Source organism: Oncorhynchus clarkii, chromosome 2, assembly GCF_045791955.1.
Source record: "Oncorhynchus clarkii lewisi isolate Uvic-CL-2024 chromosome 2, UVic_Ocla_1.0, whole genome shotgun sequence".
NCBI lineage: Eukaryota > Metazoa > Chordata > Actinopteri > Salmoniformes > Salmonidae > Oncorhynchus > Oncorhynchus clarkii.
This window is the reverse complement of record NC_092148.1, coordinates 12,184,703-12,200,788: the sequence shown is the minus strand read 5'-3', so window position 1 is coordinate 12,200,788 and position 16,086 is coordinate 12,184,703. Positions and strand designations below refer to the sequence as shown.

Genomic DNA, 16,086 nt, shown 5'->3' with positions numbered 1-16,086 from the left:
AATAGCGGATGGTTTGACCTCATTGGGGTTATTTGTTGTTTTCGTCGCCGTTTTTGTGGAGACCACTGATGTAACGGTTCTGGATTTGATGGGTTGGGTTGGCAGGACGGGATGCACAAAAGAGCGTCTCTTACACGGTGTTTAGTAGCGGACTAGGAGAGGGGGATCAAACGGAGGAGGGGAAGAGGGGAACACAACAACAAGGAGACGTTCTTTATTAGCGGGGGAAGACAGCGCCAGATCAGTATACGGTAGCGGAGAGAAGGAGAAGACCGAAAGCGTCGCTCGAATGATTGTGCCGTGGTGGATCCCGCGACGATGCGACGACACTGCTGGGTGATAGTGCTGGCGGGGATGTTGTCGTACTTCAACCCGGAGAGAGCCCTTGGAGCCCCGCAGAGAGAAGGTGAGTGGTGTTGGTGAGCTGGAATGATATTGATGCTGGGAGAAAGAAGAGAGGGGAGGTGGGAGAGGGGATAGATGAGAGGGTTATGAATAGGTACTCGGAAATATTACGGCCAAAACACACTGACACAGCCTCAACAATAATACGATATATTGTATCTTTCTAAACTGATATGATTAGGCTATGGTAGGCAATATGCCTTTATAACACTGGGGAGGAAATCAGAAAGACAATGGCCACATTATTATCATCAAGTAGCCAGGAGAATTCGGTAGGATCTGCGACCCTATTTCGGTGATATTTATCAATAGCCTCGATGGCATGTCAAAACGGAAATTCGCCCAATGAATATTAAATTAATCGCCACTGTATTATTCATGTGCATATCAAATCTATATTGTCCCACTTGGGTTTAATGATACAAATCTTTGAATTTCCATTTAAAATCCACAAAATCCGTTTTATTTTGTCCTCCTTTTATTGGGCATCGCAGTGTTTTGTTTGTGTATTGTCGTTTGCAGTCATGGTGTTCTGGTGTATTGTTTTGATAAGAGCCGTAAACTGGAGCTGGTGGAATAGGCCCCTGCTATTTGTACCTATTTATATGCAGTGTATGTCTGGACAGCTGTCTAGGGATAGAATAATATAATTGCCCAGGAATTGTGCATCTATACTGCCGATGGATAGGCTACATAAAATATTATTGTATTCTAAAATAGACGTATGTGAAAGAGTTTGGATTTCACATAGGCCAACATGTTTTTCCTATTTTAACAGTTTCCAATGTAATTCTACTGCCAGGCCATAGGCTTGCATAGGCTGCAGTCCAGTCCAGTACATAAGTCAACGAAATTATTACACATTTATGATGAGCCAATAATTCATGTATCTTTCTCAAATTCATACTCATGATTTTTAATAGCTTTTCTTACTTAGAATTTACACGTCACTCTTGAATGTGTTAGAATAACATGGACCATTATGTTTTTAGGCCTTCGTTGAGGTTTGAGTGTTTTTCTCATAAAACAGCTGTTGGAGGATGGAATCATACAACATATGAGCTCAAAACATCCTTAATGCTAATTACAATGTTCAATGTTCGATGATGTTATTTATATATTTTAAAGCAGTGCTCAAAGTGCTTCATAAATATATTTTTACAGGTAACTTGCATTTTCCACTCATGAATGATATATTCCAAAAAAAATATTCCATTGATCAGAAAAGCCTATTTGTGATTGGATTCCCTTTCAGTGTGTTATTGGACGTCTCTGTAAGATTTGTGTCTAGAGGGAGAGGCAGAGGAGAGGATGTGCCAAAATGGTTCATCACAGTTAAGCTTACACATTGATCTACCAATAGGGTAAACATCAATTAAAGCCTTTTGTTTGGACTATTATTGGACTGTTGATGCATCTTCACGCCATGCTTTCAGTAATCAATGAGCTCATGAAATGGATGGGGAAACGTACAGTTGGTTTTGCATTATTCATTACTGTGTCGTAATAGTGAGTCAATATCTAGAAGTAGTGATGAATACAGGGCATGATGGAATAGGATGAGCAGGGGAGAACAGAGTAGCTCTAGTACTTGCGTTTTCTGGTTCCAATGACACTGAAAATGCTCACACTGTGGTTGATATTCATAAGTACTGTACTGAATTGGCACTTGACCTGCAAGTGTATTGACAAGTATGTGTACTCAGAGGTTCACCTTCTGGAGTTGGAGAAGTGTTTTTGTAAAATTGTATATGAGGAAAAACAAATAATATTGACAACAAGTTCATCTAGAAATATGCATTTTTGATTGTGGCGATGCTGGTTTTGATTTGAGGGTTTAATATTTAAAGATACAACAAACAAGTAGTAGCCTACTGTTGTGAAGGGTTTTTAACCACCCTGCCCTCCCCCTTCTCTTTTTCACAGATGGTTCGCTCCTCACAAACGGCCAAGTTGAGGTACAAATATATAAAAAAACGCCCCAAACTCCTCCTTCTCACCTAGGTAGCCAACCTCCCTGATTTGAGTGATTATTTTCCAATTTTCCAACCCTCCCCCGGTAGCAATTTCCCCAAAATGACAACGCCACCCCTCCCTGCTTTTCAACTGTGTTTCCTGGAAGGAATGTTGTTTTTTTGGTACCCCCCTCCCTCCTCCCCCTCTTTCCTAACTGGAATGGTAGACTTCCCTGATTTTAACTTTAATTCTGATCTCTCCTCTCTTTTATTGATTCCGAAGATGGTTTCCTGACTTTCCTCCAAAGTTGATTTCCTTTTCCTGCTTCTCCCAAAACTCCAATGACAGTTGATCATTGGGGATCCTCCGCTTTGTCTCAAACGTACCTCTATTGAAACAATTCCAACGGTTTTCCTCCTCAATCTCAATATGTAACAATGACTTTGACACTTTTCAACCCAATTCTCTGAAGCCTCTCTTTCCCCCACTCATTCATCCACTCACCAACACTTCAACCTAACAACTGTGTGTTTCCTTCAGGAAGTACTACCTGGCCGATTAACCGTATTAACCTTTTCCTCTCCTCCTTTTCTCTCCCGCCATATCTCAGTCTCTCAATCCAGGGCTGCGTCTCTCTCTTCTCCGCCCTACGTCGTCATTCTCATCTCTTGCTCGGGGCTCGTCTCCTTTGTTTTGCTGCTCTTCACCTGTCTGTGCTGTAAGAAGGGAGGAGTGGGATTCAATGTAAGTCTCCATCATGTAAGAGACTTATTCACACGTCTTGTCTATTGTGTTGCGCTGTCTGCATGCATGTTGTGTACAGTCGAGGCCAAAAGTTTTGAGAATGACACAAATATTCATTTTCACAAAGTCTGCTGCCTCAGTTTGTATGATGTCAATTTGCATATACTCCAGAATGTTATGAAGAGTGATCAGATTAATTGCAAAGTCCCCCTTTGCCATGCAAATGAACTGAATCCCCCAAAAACATTTCCACTACATTTCAGCCCTGCCACAAAAGGACCAGCTGACATTATGTCAGTGATTCTCTCTTTAACACAGGTGTGAGTGTTGACGAGGACAAGGCTGGAGATCACTCTGTCATGCTGATTGAGTTCCAATAACAGACTGGAAGCTTCAAAAGGAGGATGTTGCTTGGAATCATTGTTCTTCCTCTGTCAACCATGGTTACCTCCAAGGAAACACATGCCATCATCATTGCTTTGCACAAAAAGGGCTTCACAGGCAAGGATATTGCTGCCAGTAAGATTGCACCTAAATCAACCATTTATTGGATCATCAAGAACTTCAAGGAGAGCAGTTCAATTGTTGTGAAGAAGGCTTCAGGGCGCCCAAGAAAGTCCAGCAAGCGCCAGGACGTCTCCTAAAGTTTATTCAGCTGCGGGATCGGGGCACCACCAGTACAGAGCTTGCTCAGGAATGGCAGCAGGCAGGTGTGAGTTTATCTGCATGCACAGTGAGGCAAAGACTTTTGGAGGATGGCCTGGTGTCAAGAAGGGCAGCAAATAAGCCACTTCTCTCCAGACAAAACATCAGGGACAGACTGATATTCTGCAAAAGGTACAGGGATTGGACTGCTGAGGACTGGGGTAAAGTCATTATCTCTGATGAATCTCCTTTCCGATTGTTTGGGGCATCCGGAAAAAAGCTTGTCCGGAGAAGACAAGGTGAGCGCTACCATCAGTCCTGTGTCATGCCAACAGTAAAGCATCCTGAGACCATTCATGTGTGAGGTTGCTTCTCAGCCAAGGGAGTGGGCTCACTCACAATTTTGCCTAAGAACACAGCCATGAATAAAGAATGGTACCAACACATCCTCCGAGAGCAACTTCTCCCAACCATCCAGGAACAGTTTGGTGACGAACAATGCCTTTTCCAGCATGATGCACCTTGCCATTAGGCAAAAGTGATAACTAAGTGGCTCGGGGAACAAAACATCGATATTTTGGGTCCATGGCCAGGAAACTCCCCAGACCTTAATCCCATTGAGAAATTGTGGTCAATCCTCAAGAGGTGGGTGGACAAACAAAAACCCACAAATTCTGACAACCTCAAGCATTGATTACGCAAGAATGGGCTGCCATCAGTCAGGATGTGGCCCAGAAGTTAATTGACAGCATGCCAGGGCGGATTGCAGAGGTCTTGAAAAAGAAGGGTCAACACTGCAAATATTGACTCTTTGCATCAACTTCATGTAATTGTCAATAAAAGCCTTTGACGCTTATGAAATGCTTGTAATTATACTTCAGTATTCCGTAGTAACATCTGACAAAAATATCTAAAGACACTGAAGCAGCAAACTTTGTGGAAATTAATATTTGTGTCATTCTCAAAACTTTTGGCCACGACTGTAGATCAATAGATATAGGCATCATATTACACATTGGCCCTTAGGGAAACTCTAAACATTGAGGGCTGTAACAATGTTAAAGCATATGGGAATGTCCTGATTTGTCATGGAAGGGCCCAGCACCACAGGGGCGGTGGGCATACACATAATTCAAACCCTCTATGAATCTATTGTCTTTGAATCTGTGATCTTTGGGATGGTTCATTGTCTCTTTGGCTGCATGTGCAGCACCACATTTTACCAGAAGTATTACAGATGTTGCATGGGCCAGAAAGCTTAGGGTCTGTTTACATTTAATAGATTTCCTCATATTAAATCCAGATCGGTCTTTCTTTGTGACATTTCAGCCAGCACACTGCGTGCATCTCAATTATCTAAAGTGGCTCCCCTCCTTCATCTTAACTAATGTGAAAACACAGGCAACAAGGGGAAAGTAATATGGTGTCTGCCCACCAGTTATTTGTTTACACTTGCCCAATTTCTTTAGAAACGTAAACCACTTTAGGGTATTGACCCACCCACTAGAAAAGCAGTCACCAACCCTCATCCTGGAGAGCTTCGGGTGTGTAGGGTTTTGTTCCAGGACAGGCCAGAACTAATAAACCGGATTCAACTAATCAACTACGGTAATAAACAAGAGTTTAATAAACTGAATCAGGTGTGTTGGTGCTGGGCTGGAACAAAAACATACAAGCCCTGTATCTCCCGGGACCAGGCTTGGTGATCACTGCTTTTCAAACTTACAATATCTCTAATGCTTCTACACTTCCTCTGTTCTTTCCTGTCAAATCAGGAGTTTGACAATGCAGAGGGGGAGGAGTGTTCTGGGGGTTCTAGCCCCGCCCAGGAGGACAGTCTGTCCTCTTGCCCCTCCCTCCCGGAGGTCTACACCCTCCCACTCAGGGACAGGGCTAACTGTCTCGCCCTGCAGGATGGCTCAGGTAACTAAGGCAGGCTCTCTGTAGCTGGAGCTGATGGCAGTATATACAGTGCCTTGCGAAAGTATTCGGCCCCCTTGAACTTTGCGACCTTTTGCCACATGTCAGGCTTCAAACATAAAGATATAAAACTGTATTTTTTTGTGAAGAATCAACAACAAGTGGGACACAATCATGAAGTGGAACGACATTTATTGGATATTTCAAACTTCTTTAACACATCAGAAATTGAAAAATTGGGCGTGCAAAATTATTCAGCCCCTTTACTTTCAGTGCAGCAAACTCTCTCCAGAAGTTCAGTGAGGATCTCTGAATGATCCAATGTTGACCTAAATGACTAATGATGATAAATACAATCCACCTGTGTGTAATCAAGTCTCCGTATAAATGCACCTGCACTGTGATAATCTCAGAGGTCCGTTAAAAGCGCAGAGAGCATCATGAAGAACAAGGAACACACCAGGCAGGTCCGAGATACTGTTGTGAAGAAGTTTAAAGCCGGATTTGGATACAAAAAGATTTCCCAAGCTTTAAACATCCCAAGGAGCACTGTGCAAGCGATAATATTGAAATGGAAGGAGTATCAGACCACTGCAAATCTACCAAGACCTGGCCGTCCCTCTAAACTTTCAGCTCATACAAGGAGAAGACTGATCAGAGATGCAGCCAAGAGGCCCATGATCACTCTGGATGAACTGCAGAGATCTACAGCTGAGGTGGGAGACTCTGTCCATAGGACAACAATCAGTCGTATATTGCACAAATCTGGCCTTTATGGAAGAGTGGCAAGAAGAAAGCCATTTCTTAAAGATATCCATAAAAAGTGTCGTTTAAAGTTTGCCACAAGCCACCTGGGAGACACACCAAACATGTTGAAGAAGGTGCTCTGGTCAGATGAAACCAAAATTGAACTTTTTGGCAACAATGCAAAACGTTATGTTTGGCGTAAAAGCAACACAGCTGAACACACCATCCCCACTGTCAAACATGGTGGTGGCAGCATCATGGTTTGGGCCTGCTTTTCTTCAGCAGGGACAGGGAAGATGGTTAAAATTGATGGGAAGATGGATGGAGCCAAATACAGGACCATTCTGGAAGAAAACCTGATGGAGTCTGCAAAAGACCTGAGACTGGGACGGAGATTTGTCTTCCAACAAGACAATGATCCAAAACATAAAGCAAAATCTACAATGGAATGGTTCAAAAATAAACATATCCAGGTGTTAGAATGGCCAAGTCAAAGTCCAGACCTGAATCCAATCGAGAATCTGTGGAAAGAACTGAAAACTGCTGTTCACAAATGCTCTCCATCCAACCTCACTGAGCTCGAGCTGTTTTGCAAGGAGGAATGGGAAAAAAATTCAGTCTCTCGATGTGCAAAACTGATAGAGACATACCCCGCAGCAAAAGGTGGCGCTACAAAGTATTAACTTAAGGGGGCTGAATAATTTTGCACGCCCAATTTTTCAGTTTTTGATTTGTTAAAAAAGTTTGAAATATCCAATAAATGTCGTTCCACTTCATGATTGTGTCCCACTTGTTGTTGATTCTTCACAAAAAAATACAGTTTTATATCTTTATGTTTGAAGCCTGAAATGTGGCAAAAGGTCGCAAAGTTCAAGGGGGCCGAATACTTTCGCAAGGCACTGTAGCACATGAATATTAGCAAACTTGATGGATATCAGAAAACCACAAATCATGTGTCTTTCTCTTTTCATCTCCTCTATTCTGTCTCTAAAGACTCTAAGTCGAAGAACTTCCGTAGGCACACTCTCAACTACCTTCAGGAAATAGGAAATGGCTGGTTTGGAAAGGTGAGATCACCAACTCATACCTCCACCCTCAGTTGTGACGTCATCATGTAATGGTGGTAGCTGGATCTGGCAGTTCTTCCAAATGTCTCTCAACCCCATGTTTCCTCTAAAAGACACATCCTTTTAACAGCTTATCAGTAAATCTAATATTGGCTTCCTACCAGCTCTCATGAGTTATGTCTTCTTCCTACACCACTATATTTCTGATCTCTCTCTCTCTCCCTCTCCCTATCCTCTCTCCCTCTCTCTCTCCTTCCTTCTCCTCTCTTTCCCCCTCTCCCCCTCTGTCCCACATCTCTTTCTCCTTCCGTCTCTCTCCCCTACCTCTCTCCCTCTCCTTTCCTCTCCTCTCTCTCCTGTCTGTCCCAAATCTCTCTTTCTCCTTACCTCCTTTTCCCTCTCTCTCTCTCCTCTCTCCCTCCTCTCTATCTCTCCTCCTGTCTGTCCCACATCTCTCTTTCTCCTTACCTAATTTTCCCTCTCTCTCTCCTTCTCTCTCCTGACTGTCCCACATCTCTCTTCTCCTTACCTCCTTCTCCCTCTCTCTCTCTCCTCTTCTCCCCCCCCCCTCTCTCTCTCTCTCTCTCCCTCCTTCCCTCTCTCTCTCCCTCCCTCAGGTGATCCTAGCGGAGGTGCTGTGTGACTGCAGCTCCTCCCAGGCCGTGGTGAAGGAGTTGCGGGTCAGTGCCAGCCCTCTGGAGCAGAGGAAGTTCTTGGCTGAGTCTGAGCCATACAGGTCAGAGAAACTGACATTTTGTGTCATCAGACACTTTTATTTAAGTTATTTGTTTTTGTGGTTTCCTGAGTGTACAAAACATTAGGAACACTTAACTTATATTGAGTTGCACCCTCTTTTTCCCTCAGAACAGCCTCAAGTCAGGGTATGGACTCTACAAGGTGTCAAAAGCGTTCCACAGGGATGCTGGCCCATGTTGACTCCAATGCTTCCCACAGTTGTATCAAGTTGGCTGGATTTTCCTTTGGGTGGGGGACCATTCTTGATACACACGGGAAGTTGTTGAGTGTGAAAAACCCAGCAGCTTTGCAGTTCTTGACACACTCAAACCAGTGTGCCTGACACCTACTACCATTCCCCATTCAAAGGCACTTAAATCTTGTGTCTTGCCCACTCACCCTCTGAATGGCACACATACACAATCCATGTCTCGATTGTCTGAACTTGTCTCTCCCCCTTCATCTACACTGATTGAAGTGGATTTCATAAGTGACATCAATAAAGGATCATAGCTTTCACCTGGATTCACCTGGTCTGTCTGTCATGTTACGAGCAGGTGTTCCTAATGTTTTGTTCATTCAGTGTATATAAATCACAGTTCTTGGGATTAACTTCACAGTTAACTCCCAACCTGTATTTCACTCTGGTTGATTTGGTGCTGTTTGAAAAAGATCTACATGGACCAAGTCACATCAGTAGATGTGTTTAATTGTCGTGTGTCATATTGAGATGCTGGTAGTTAGAGACTGCATGCAGCATACAAAGTGGTGCAGTGTTAGAACTGTAACATGGAGTGACAGATGACTACTGACCTATTTATTATGCTCAACTTAGATTAAAATGACACTTGGCCCGCCATCTCTCTCTCGCTCTCTCTCATACACACTTACAGTTGCCTCTTTCTCTGTCACATATAGAAACACATGTTTCTGTCTGTTTTCTATCGTCCTCTCCCCCTCTCTCTAGTTCTGTCTGTTTTCTATCATCCTCTCCCCCTCTCTCTAGTTCTGTCTGTTTTCTATCATCCTCTCCCCCTCTCTCTAGTTCTGTCTGTTTTCTATCATCCTCTCCCCCTCTCTCTAGTTCTGTCTGTTTTCTATCATCCTCTCCCCCTCTCTCTAGTTCTGTCTGTTTTCTATCGTCCTCTCCCCCTCTCTCTAGTTCTGTCTGTTTTCTATCGTCCTCTCCCCCTCTCTCTAGTTCTGTCTGTTTTCTATCATCCTCTCCCCCTCTCTCTAGTTCTGTCTGTTTTCTATCATCCTCTCCCCCTCTCTCTAGTTCTGTCTGTTTTCTATCATCCTCTCTCCCTCTCTCTAGTTCAGTCTGTTTTCTATCGTCCTCTCCCCCTCTCTCTAGTTCTGTCTGTTTTCTATCATCCTCTCCCCCTCTCTCTAGTTCTGTCTGTTTTCTATCGTCCTCTCCCCCTCTCTCTAGTTCTGTCTGTTTTCTATCATCCTCTCCCCCTCTCTCTAGTTCTGTCTGTTTTCTATCATCCTCTCCCCCTCTCTCTAGTTCTGTCTGTTTTCTATCATCCTCTCCCCCTCTCTCTAGCTCTGTCTGTTTTCTATTATCCTCTCCCCCTCTCTCTAGTTCTGTCTGTTTTCTATCGTCCTCTCCCCCTCTCTCTAGTTCTGTCTGTTTTCTATCGTCCTCTCCCCCTCTCTCTAGTTCTGTCTGTTTTCTATCGTCCTCTCCCCCTAGCTCTGTCTGTTTTCTTTCATCCTCTCCCCCTCTATCTAGTTCTGTCTGTTTTCTATCGTCCTCTCCCCCTCTCTCTAGTTCTGTCTGTTTTCTATCGTCCTCTCCCCCTAGCTCTGTCTGTTTTCTATCATCCTCTCCCCCTCTCTCTAGTTCTGTCTGTTTTCTATCGTCCTCTCCCCCTCTCTCTAGCTCTGTCTGTTTTCTATCATCCTCTCTCCCTCTCTCTAGTTCTGTCTGTTTTCTATCGTCCTCTCCCCCTCTCTCTAGCTCTGTCTGTTTTCTATTATCCTCTCCCCCTCTCTCTAGTTCTGTCTGTTTTCTATCGTCCTCTCCCCCTAGCTCTGTCTGTTTTCTATCGTCCTCTCCCCCTCTCCCCCTAGCTCTGTCTGTTTTCTATCATCCTCTCCCCCTCTCTCTAGTTCTGTCTGTTTTCTATCGTCCTCTCCCCCTCTCTCTAGTTCTGTCTGTTTTCTATCATCCTCTCCCCCTCTCTCTAGTTCTGTCTGTTTTCTATCATCCTCTCCCCCTCTCTCTAGTTCTGTCTGTTTTCTATCATCCTCTCCCCCTCTCTCTAGTTCTGTCTGTTTTCTATCGTCCTCTCCCCCTCTCTCTAGTTCTGTCTGTTTTCTATCGTCCTCTCCCCCTCTCTCTAGTTCTGTCTGTTTTCTATCGTCCTCTCCCCCTAGCTCTGTCTGTTTTCTATCATCCTCTCCCCCTCTCTCTAGTTCTGTCTGTTTTCTATCATCCTCTCCCCCTAGCTCTGTCTTTTTTCTATCATCCTCTCCCCCTCTCTCTAGTTCTGTCTGTTTTCTATCATCCTCTCCCCCTCTCTCTAGTTCTGTCTGTTTTCTATCGTCCTCTCCCCCTCTCTCTAGTTCTGTCTGTTTTCTATCATCCTCTCCCCTCTCTCTAGTTCTGTCTGTTTTCTATCGTCCTCTCCCCCTCTCTCTAGTTATGTCTGTTTTCTATCGTCCTCTCCCCCTCTCCCCCTAGCTCTGTCTGTTTTCTATCATCCTCTCCCCCTCTCTCTAGTTCTGTCTGTTTTCTATCATCCTCTCCCCCTAGCTCTGTCTGTTTTCTATCGTCCTCTCCCCCTCTCTCTAGTTCTGTCTGTTTTCTTTCATCCTCTCCCCCTCTCTCTAGTTCTGTCTGTTTTCTATCATCCTCTCCACCTCTCTCTAGTTCTGTCTGTTTTCTATCGTCCTCTCCCCCTCTCTCTAGTTCTGTCTGTTTTCTATCGTCCTCTCCCCCTCTCTCTAGTTCTGTCTGTTTTCTATCGTCCTCTCCCCCTAGCTCTGTCTGTTTTCTATCATCCTCTCCCCCTCTCTCTAGTTCTGTCTGTTTTCTATCGTCCTCTCCCCCTAGCTCTGTCTGTTTTCTATCATCCTCTCCCCCTCTCTCTAGTTCTGTCTGTTTTCTATCATCCTCTCCCCCTCTCTCTAGTTCTGTCTGTTTTCTATCATCCTCTCCCCCTCTCTCTAGTTCTGTCTGTTTTCTATCATCCTCTCCCCCTCTCTCTAGTTCTGTCTGTTTTCTATCGTCCTCTCCCCCTCTCTCTAGTTCTGTCTGTTTTCTATCATCCTCTCCCCCTCTCTCTAGTTCTGTCTGTTTTCTATCATCCTCTCCCCCTCTCTCTAGTTCTGTTTCTTTTCTATCATCCTCTCCCCCTCTCTCTAGTTCTGTCTGTTTTCTATCATCCTCTCCCCCTCTCTCTAGTTCTGTCTCTTTTCTTTCATCCTCTCCCCCTCTCTCTAGCTCTGTATGTTTTCTTTCATCCTCTCCCCCTCTCTCTAGTTCTGTCTGTTTTCTATCGTCCTCTCCCCCTCTCTCTAGTTCTGTCTGTTTTCTATCGTCCTCTCCCCCTAGCTCTGTCTGTTTTCTATCATCCTCTCCCCCTCTCTCTAGTTCTGTCTGTTTTCTATCATCCTCTCCCCCTCTCTCTAGTTCTGTCTGTTTTCTATCATCCTCTCCCCAACTCTCTAGTTCTGTCTGTTTTCTATCATCCTCTCCCCCTCGCTCTAGTTCTGTCTGTTTTCTATCGTCCTCTCCCCCTCTCTCTAGTTCTGTCTGTTTTCTATCATCCTCTCCCCCTCTCTCTAGTTCTGTCTGTTTTCTATCATCCTCTCCCCCTCTCTCTAGTTCTGTTTCTTTTCTTTCATCCTCTCCCCCTCTCTCTAGTTCTGTCTGTTTTCTATCATCCTCTCCCCCTCTCTCTAGTTCTGTCTCTTTTCTTTCATCCTCTCCCCCTCTCTCTAGCTCTGTATGTTTTCTTTCATCCTCTCCCCCTCTCTCTAGTTCTGTCTGTTTTCTATCATCCTCTCCCCCTAGCTCTGTCTGTTTTCTATCGTCCTCACCCCCTCTCTCTAGTTCTGTCTGTTTTCTATCGTCCTCTCCCCCTAGCTCTGTCTGTTTTCTATCATCCACTCCCCCTCTCTCTAGTTCTGTCTGTTTTCTATCGTCCTCTCTCCCTCTCTCTAGTTCTGTCTGTTTTCTATCGTCCTCTCCCCCTCTCTCTAGTTCTGTCTGTTTTCTATCGTCCTCTCCCCCTCTCTCTAGTTCTGTCTGTTTTCTATCGTCCTCTCCCCCTCTCTCTAGCTCTGTCTGTTTTCTATCGTCCTCTCCCCCTCTCTCTAGTTCTGTCTGTTTTCTATCGTCCTCTCCCCCTCTCTCTAGTTCTGTTTGTTTTCTTTCATCCTCTCCCCCTCTCTCTAGTTCTGTCTGTTTTCTATCGTCCTCTCCCCCTAGCTCTAGTTCTGTCTGTTTTCTATCATCCTCTCCCCCTCTCTCTAGTTCTGTCTGTTTTCTATCATCCTCTCCCCCTCTCTCTAGTTCTGTTTCTTTTCTTTCATCCTCTCCCCCTCTCTCTAGTTCTGTCTGTTTTCTATCATCCTCTCCCCCTCTCTCTAGTTCTGTCTCTTTTCTTTCATCCTCTCCCCCTCTCTCTAGCTCTGTATGTTTTCTTTCATCCTCTCCCCCTCTCTCTAGTTCTGTCTGTTTTCTATCGTCCTCTCCGCCTCTCTCTAGTTCTGTCTGTTTTCTATCGTCCTCTCCCACTAGCTCTGTCTGTTTTCTATCATCCTCTCCCCCTCTCTCTAGTTCTGTCTGTTTTCTATCATCCTCTCCCCCTCTCTCTAGTTCTGTCTGTTTTCTATCATCCTCTCCCCCTCTCTCTAGTTCTGTCTGTTTTCTATCATCCTCTCCCCCTCTCTCTAGTTCTGTCTGTTTTCTATCGTCCTCTCCCCCTCTCTCTAGTTCTGTCTGTTTTCTATCATCCTCTCCCCCTCTCTCTAGTTCTGTCTGTTTTCTATCATCCTCTCCCCCTCTCTCTTGTTCTGTTTCTTTTCTTTCATCCTCTCCCCCTCTCTCTAGTTCTGTCTGTTTTCTATCATCCTCTCCCCCTCTCTCTAGTTCTGTCTCTTTTCTTTCATCCTCTCCCCCTCTCTCTAGCTCTGTATGTTTTCTTTCATCCTCTCCCCCTCTCTCTAGTTCTGTCTGTTTTCTATCGTCCTCTCCCCCTAGCTCTGTCTGTTTTCTATCGTCCTCACCCCCTCTCTCTAGTTCTGTCTGTTTTCTATCGTCCTCTCCCCCTAGCTCTGTCTGTTTTCTATCATCCACTCCCCCTCTCTCTAGTTCTGTCTGTTTTCTATCGTCCTCTCCCCCTCTCTCTAGTTCTGTCTGTTTTCTATCGTCCTCTCCCCCTCTCTCTAGTTCTGTCTGTTTTCTATCGTCCTCTCCCCCTCTCTCTAGTTCTGTCTGTTTTCTATCGTCCTCTCCCCCTCTCTCTAGCTCTGTCTGTTTTCTATCGTCCTCTCCCCCTCTCTCTAGTTCTGTCTGTTTTCTATCGTCCTCTCCCCCTCTCTCTAGTTCTGTTTGTTTTCTTTCATCCTCTCCCCCTCTCTCTAGTTCTGTCTGTTTTCTATCGTCCTCTCCCCCTAGCTCTGTCTGTTTTCTATCATCCTCTCCCCCTCTCTCTAGTTCTGTCTGTTTTCTATCGTCCTCTCCCCCTAGCTCTGTCTGTTTTCTATCGTCCTCTCCCCCTCTCTCTAGTTCTGTCTGTTTTCTATCGTCCTCTCCCCCTCACTCTAGTTCTGTCTGTTTTCTATCATCCTCTCCCCTTCTCTCTAGTTCTGTCTGTTTTCTATCGTCCTCTCCCCCTAGCTCTGTCTGTTTTCTATCATCCTCTCCCCCTCTCTCTAGTTCTGTCTGTTTTCTATCGTCCTCTCCCCCTCTCTCTAGTTCTGTCTGTTTTCTATCGTCCTCTCCCCCTAGCTCTGTCTGTTTTCTATCGTCCTCTCCCCCTCACTCTAGTTCTGTCTGTTTTCTATTATCCTCTCCCCCTCTCTCTAGTTCTGTCTGTTTTCTATCGTCCTCTCCCCCTAGCTCTGTCTGTTTTCTATCATCCTCTCCCCCTTTATCTAGTTCTGTCTGTTTTCTATCGTCCTCTCCCCCTCCCTCTAGTTCTGTCTCTTTTCTTTCATCCTCTCCCCCTCTCTCTAGTTCTGTCTGTTTTCTTTCGTCCTCTCCCCCTCTCTCTAGTTCTGTCTGTTTTCTATCGTCCTCTCCCCCTAGCTCTGTCTGTTTTCTATCATCCTCTCCCCCTCTCTCTAGTTCTGTCTGTTTTCTTTCGTCCTCTCCCCCTCTCTCTAGTTCTGTCTGTTTTCTATCGTCCTCTCCCCCTAGCTCTGTCTGTTTTCTATCATCCTCTCCCCCTTTATCTAGTTCTGTCTGTTTTCTATCGTCCTCTCCCCCTCCCTCTAGTTCTGTCTCTTTTCTTTCATCCTCTCCCCCTCTCTCTAGTTCTGTCTGTTTTCTTTCGTCCTCTCCCCCTCTCTCTAGTTCTGTCTGTTTTCTTTCGTCCTCTCCCCCTCTCTCTAGTTCTGTCTGTTTTCTATCGTCCTCTCCCCCTAGCTCTGTCTGTTTTCTATCATCCTCTCCCCCTCTCTCTAGTTCTGTCTGTTTTCTTTCGTCCTCTCCCCCTCTCTCTAGTTCTGTCTGTTTTCTATCGTCCTCTCCCCCTAGCTCTGTCTGTTTTCTATCGTCCTCTCCCCCTCTCTCTAGTTCTGTCTGTTTTCTATCATCCTCTCCCCCTCTATCTAGTTCTGTCTGTTTTCTATCATCCTCTCCCCCTCTCTCTAGTTCTGTCTGTTTTCTATCATCCTCTCCCCCTCTCTCTAGTTCTGTCTGTTTTCTATCGTCCTCTCCCCCTCTCTCTAGTTCTGTCTGTTTTCTATCGTCCTCTCCCCCTCTCTCTAGTTCTGTCTGTTTTCTATCATCCTCTCCCCCTCTCTCTAGTTCTGTCTGTTTTCTATCGTCCTCTCCCCCTAGCTCTGTCTGTTTTCTATCATCCTCTCCCCCTCTCTCTAGTTCTGTCTGTTTTCTATCATCCTCTCCCCCTCTATCTAGTTCTGTCTGTTTTCTATCGTCCTCTCCCCCTCTCTCTAGTTCTGTCTGTTTTCTATCGTCCTCTCCCCCTCTCTCTAGTTCTGTCTGTTTTCTATCGTCCTCTCCCCCTTTCTCTAGTTCTGTCTCTTTTCTTTCATCCTCTCCCCCTCTCTCTAGTTCTGTCTGTTTTCTATTGTCCTCTCCCCCTCTCTCTAGTTCTGTCTGTTTTCTTTCGTCCTCTCCCCCTCTCTCTAGTTCTGTCTGTTTTCTATCGTCCTCTCCCCCTAGCTCTGTCTGTTTTCTATCATCCTCTCCCCCTCTCTCTAGTTCTGTCTGTTTTCTTTCGTCCTCTCCCCCTCTCTCTAGTTCTGTCTGTTTTCTATCGTCCTCTCCCCCTAGCTCTGTCTGTTTTCTATCATCCTCTCCCCCTCTCTCTAGTTCTGTCTGTTTTCTATCATCCTCTCCCCCTCTATCTAGTTCTGTCTGTTTTCTATCATCCTCTCCCCCTCTCTCTAGTTCTGTCCGTTTTCTATCGTCCTCTCCCCCTCTCTCTAGTTCTGTCTGTTTTCTATCGTCCTCTCCCCCTCTCTCTAGTTCTGTCTGTTTTCTATCATCCTCTCCCCCTCTCTCTAGTTCTGTCTGTTTTCTATCATCCTCTCCCCCTCTCTCTAGTTCTGTCTGTTTTCTATCATCCTCTCCCCCTCTCTCTAGTTCTGTCTGTTTTCTATCATCCTCTCCCCCTCTCTCTAGTTCTGTCTGTTTTCTATCGTCCTCTCCCCCTCT

The 16,086-nt window shown here is 45.1% G+C and overlaps 1 protein-coding gene across 1 annotated transcript in view; it reads left to right on the top strand.

The window, feature by feature from the left end:
• Positions 1 to 270: 270 nt before the first annotated feature.
• The window catches only part of LOC139419128 (uncharacterized), a 40,511-nt gene continuing 24,695 nt past the window's right edge, over positions 271 to 16,086 (top strand). Inside the window, exons 1-6 of the mRNA XM_071169083.1 lie at positions 271 to 406; positions 2,972 to 3,105; positions 5,526 to 5,673; positions 6,631 to 6,650; positions 7,425 to 7,484; positions 8,102 to 8,220. Of these exons, the coding sequence (XP_071025184.1) occupies positions 319 to 406; positions 2,972 to 3,105; positions 5,526 to 5,673; positions 6,631 to 6,650; positions 7,425 to 7,484; positions 8,102 to 8,220 (569 nt within the window). The 5' untranslated portion in view covers positions 271 to 318. The remainder of the gene's footprint in view (positions 407 to 2,971; positions 3,106 to 5,525; positions 5,674 to 6,630; positions 6,651 to 7,424; positions 7,485 to 8,101; positions 8,221 to 16,086) is intronic.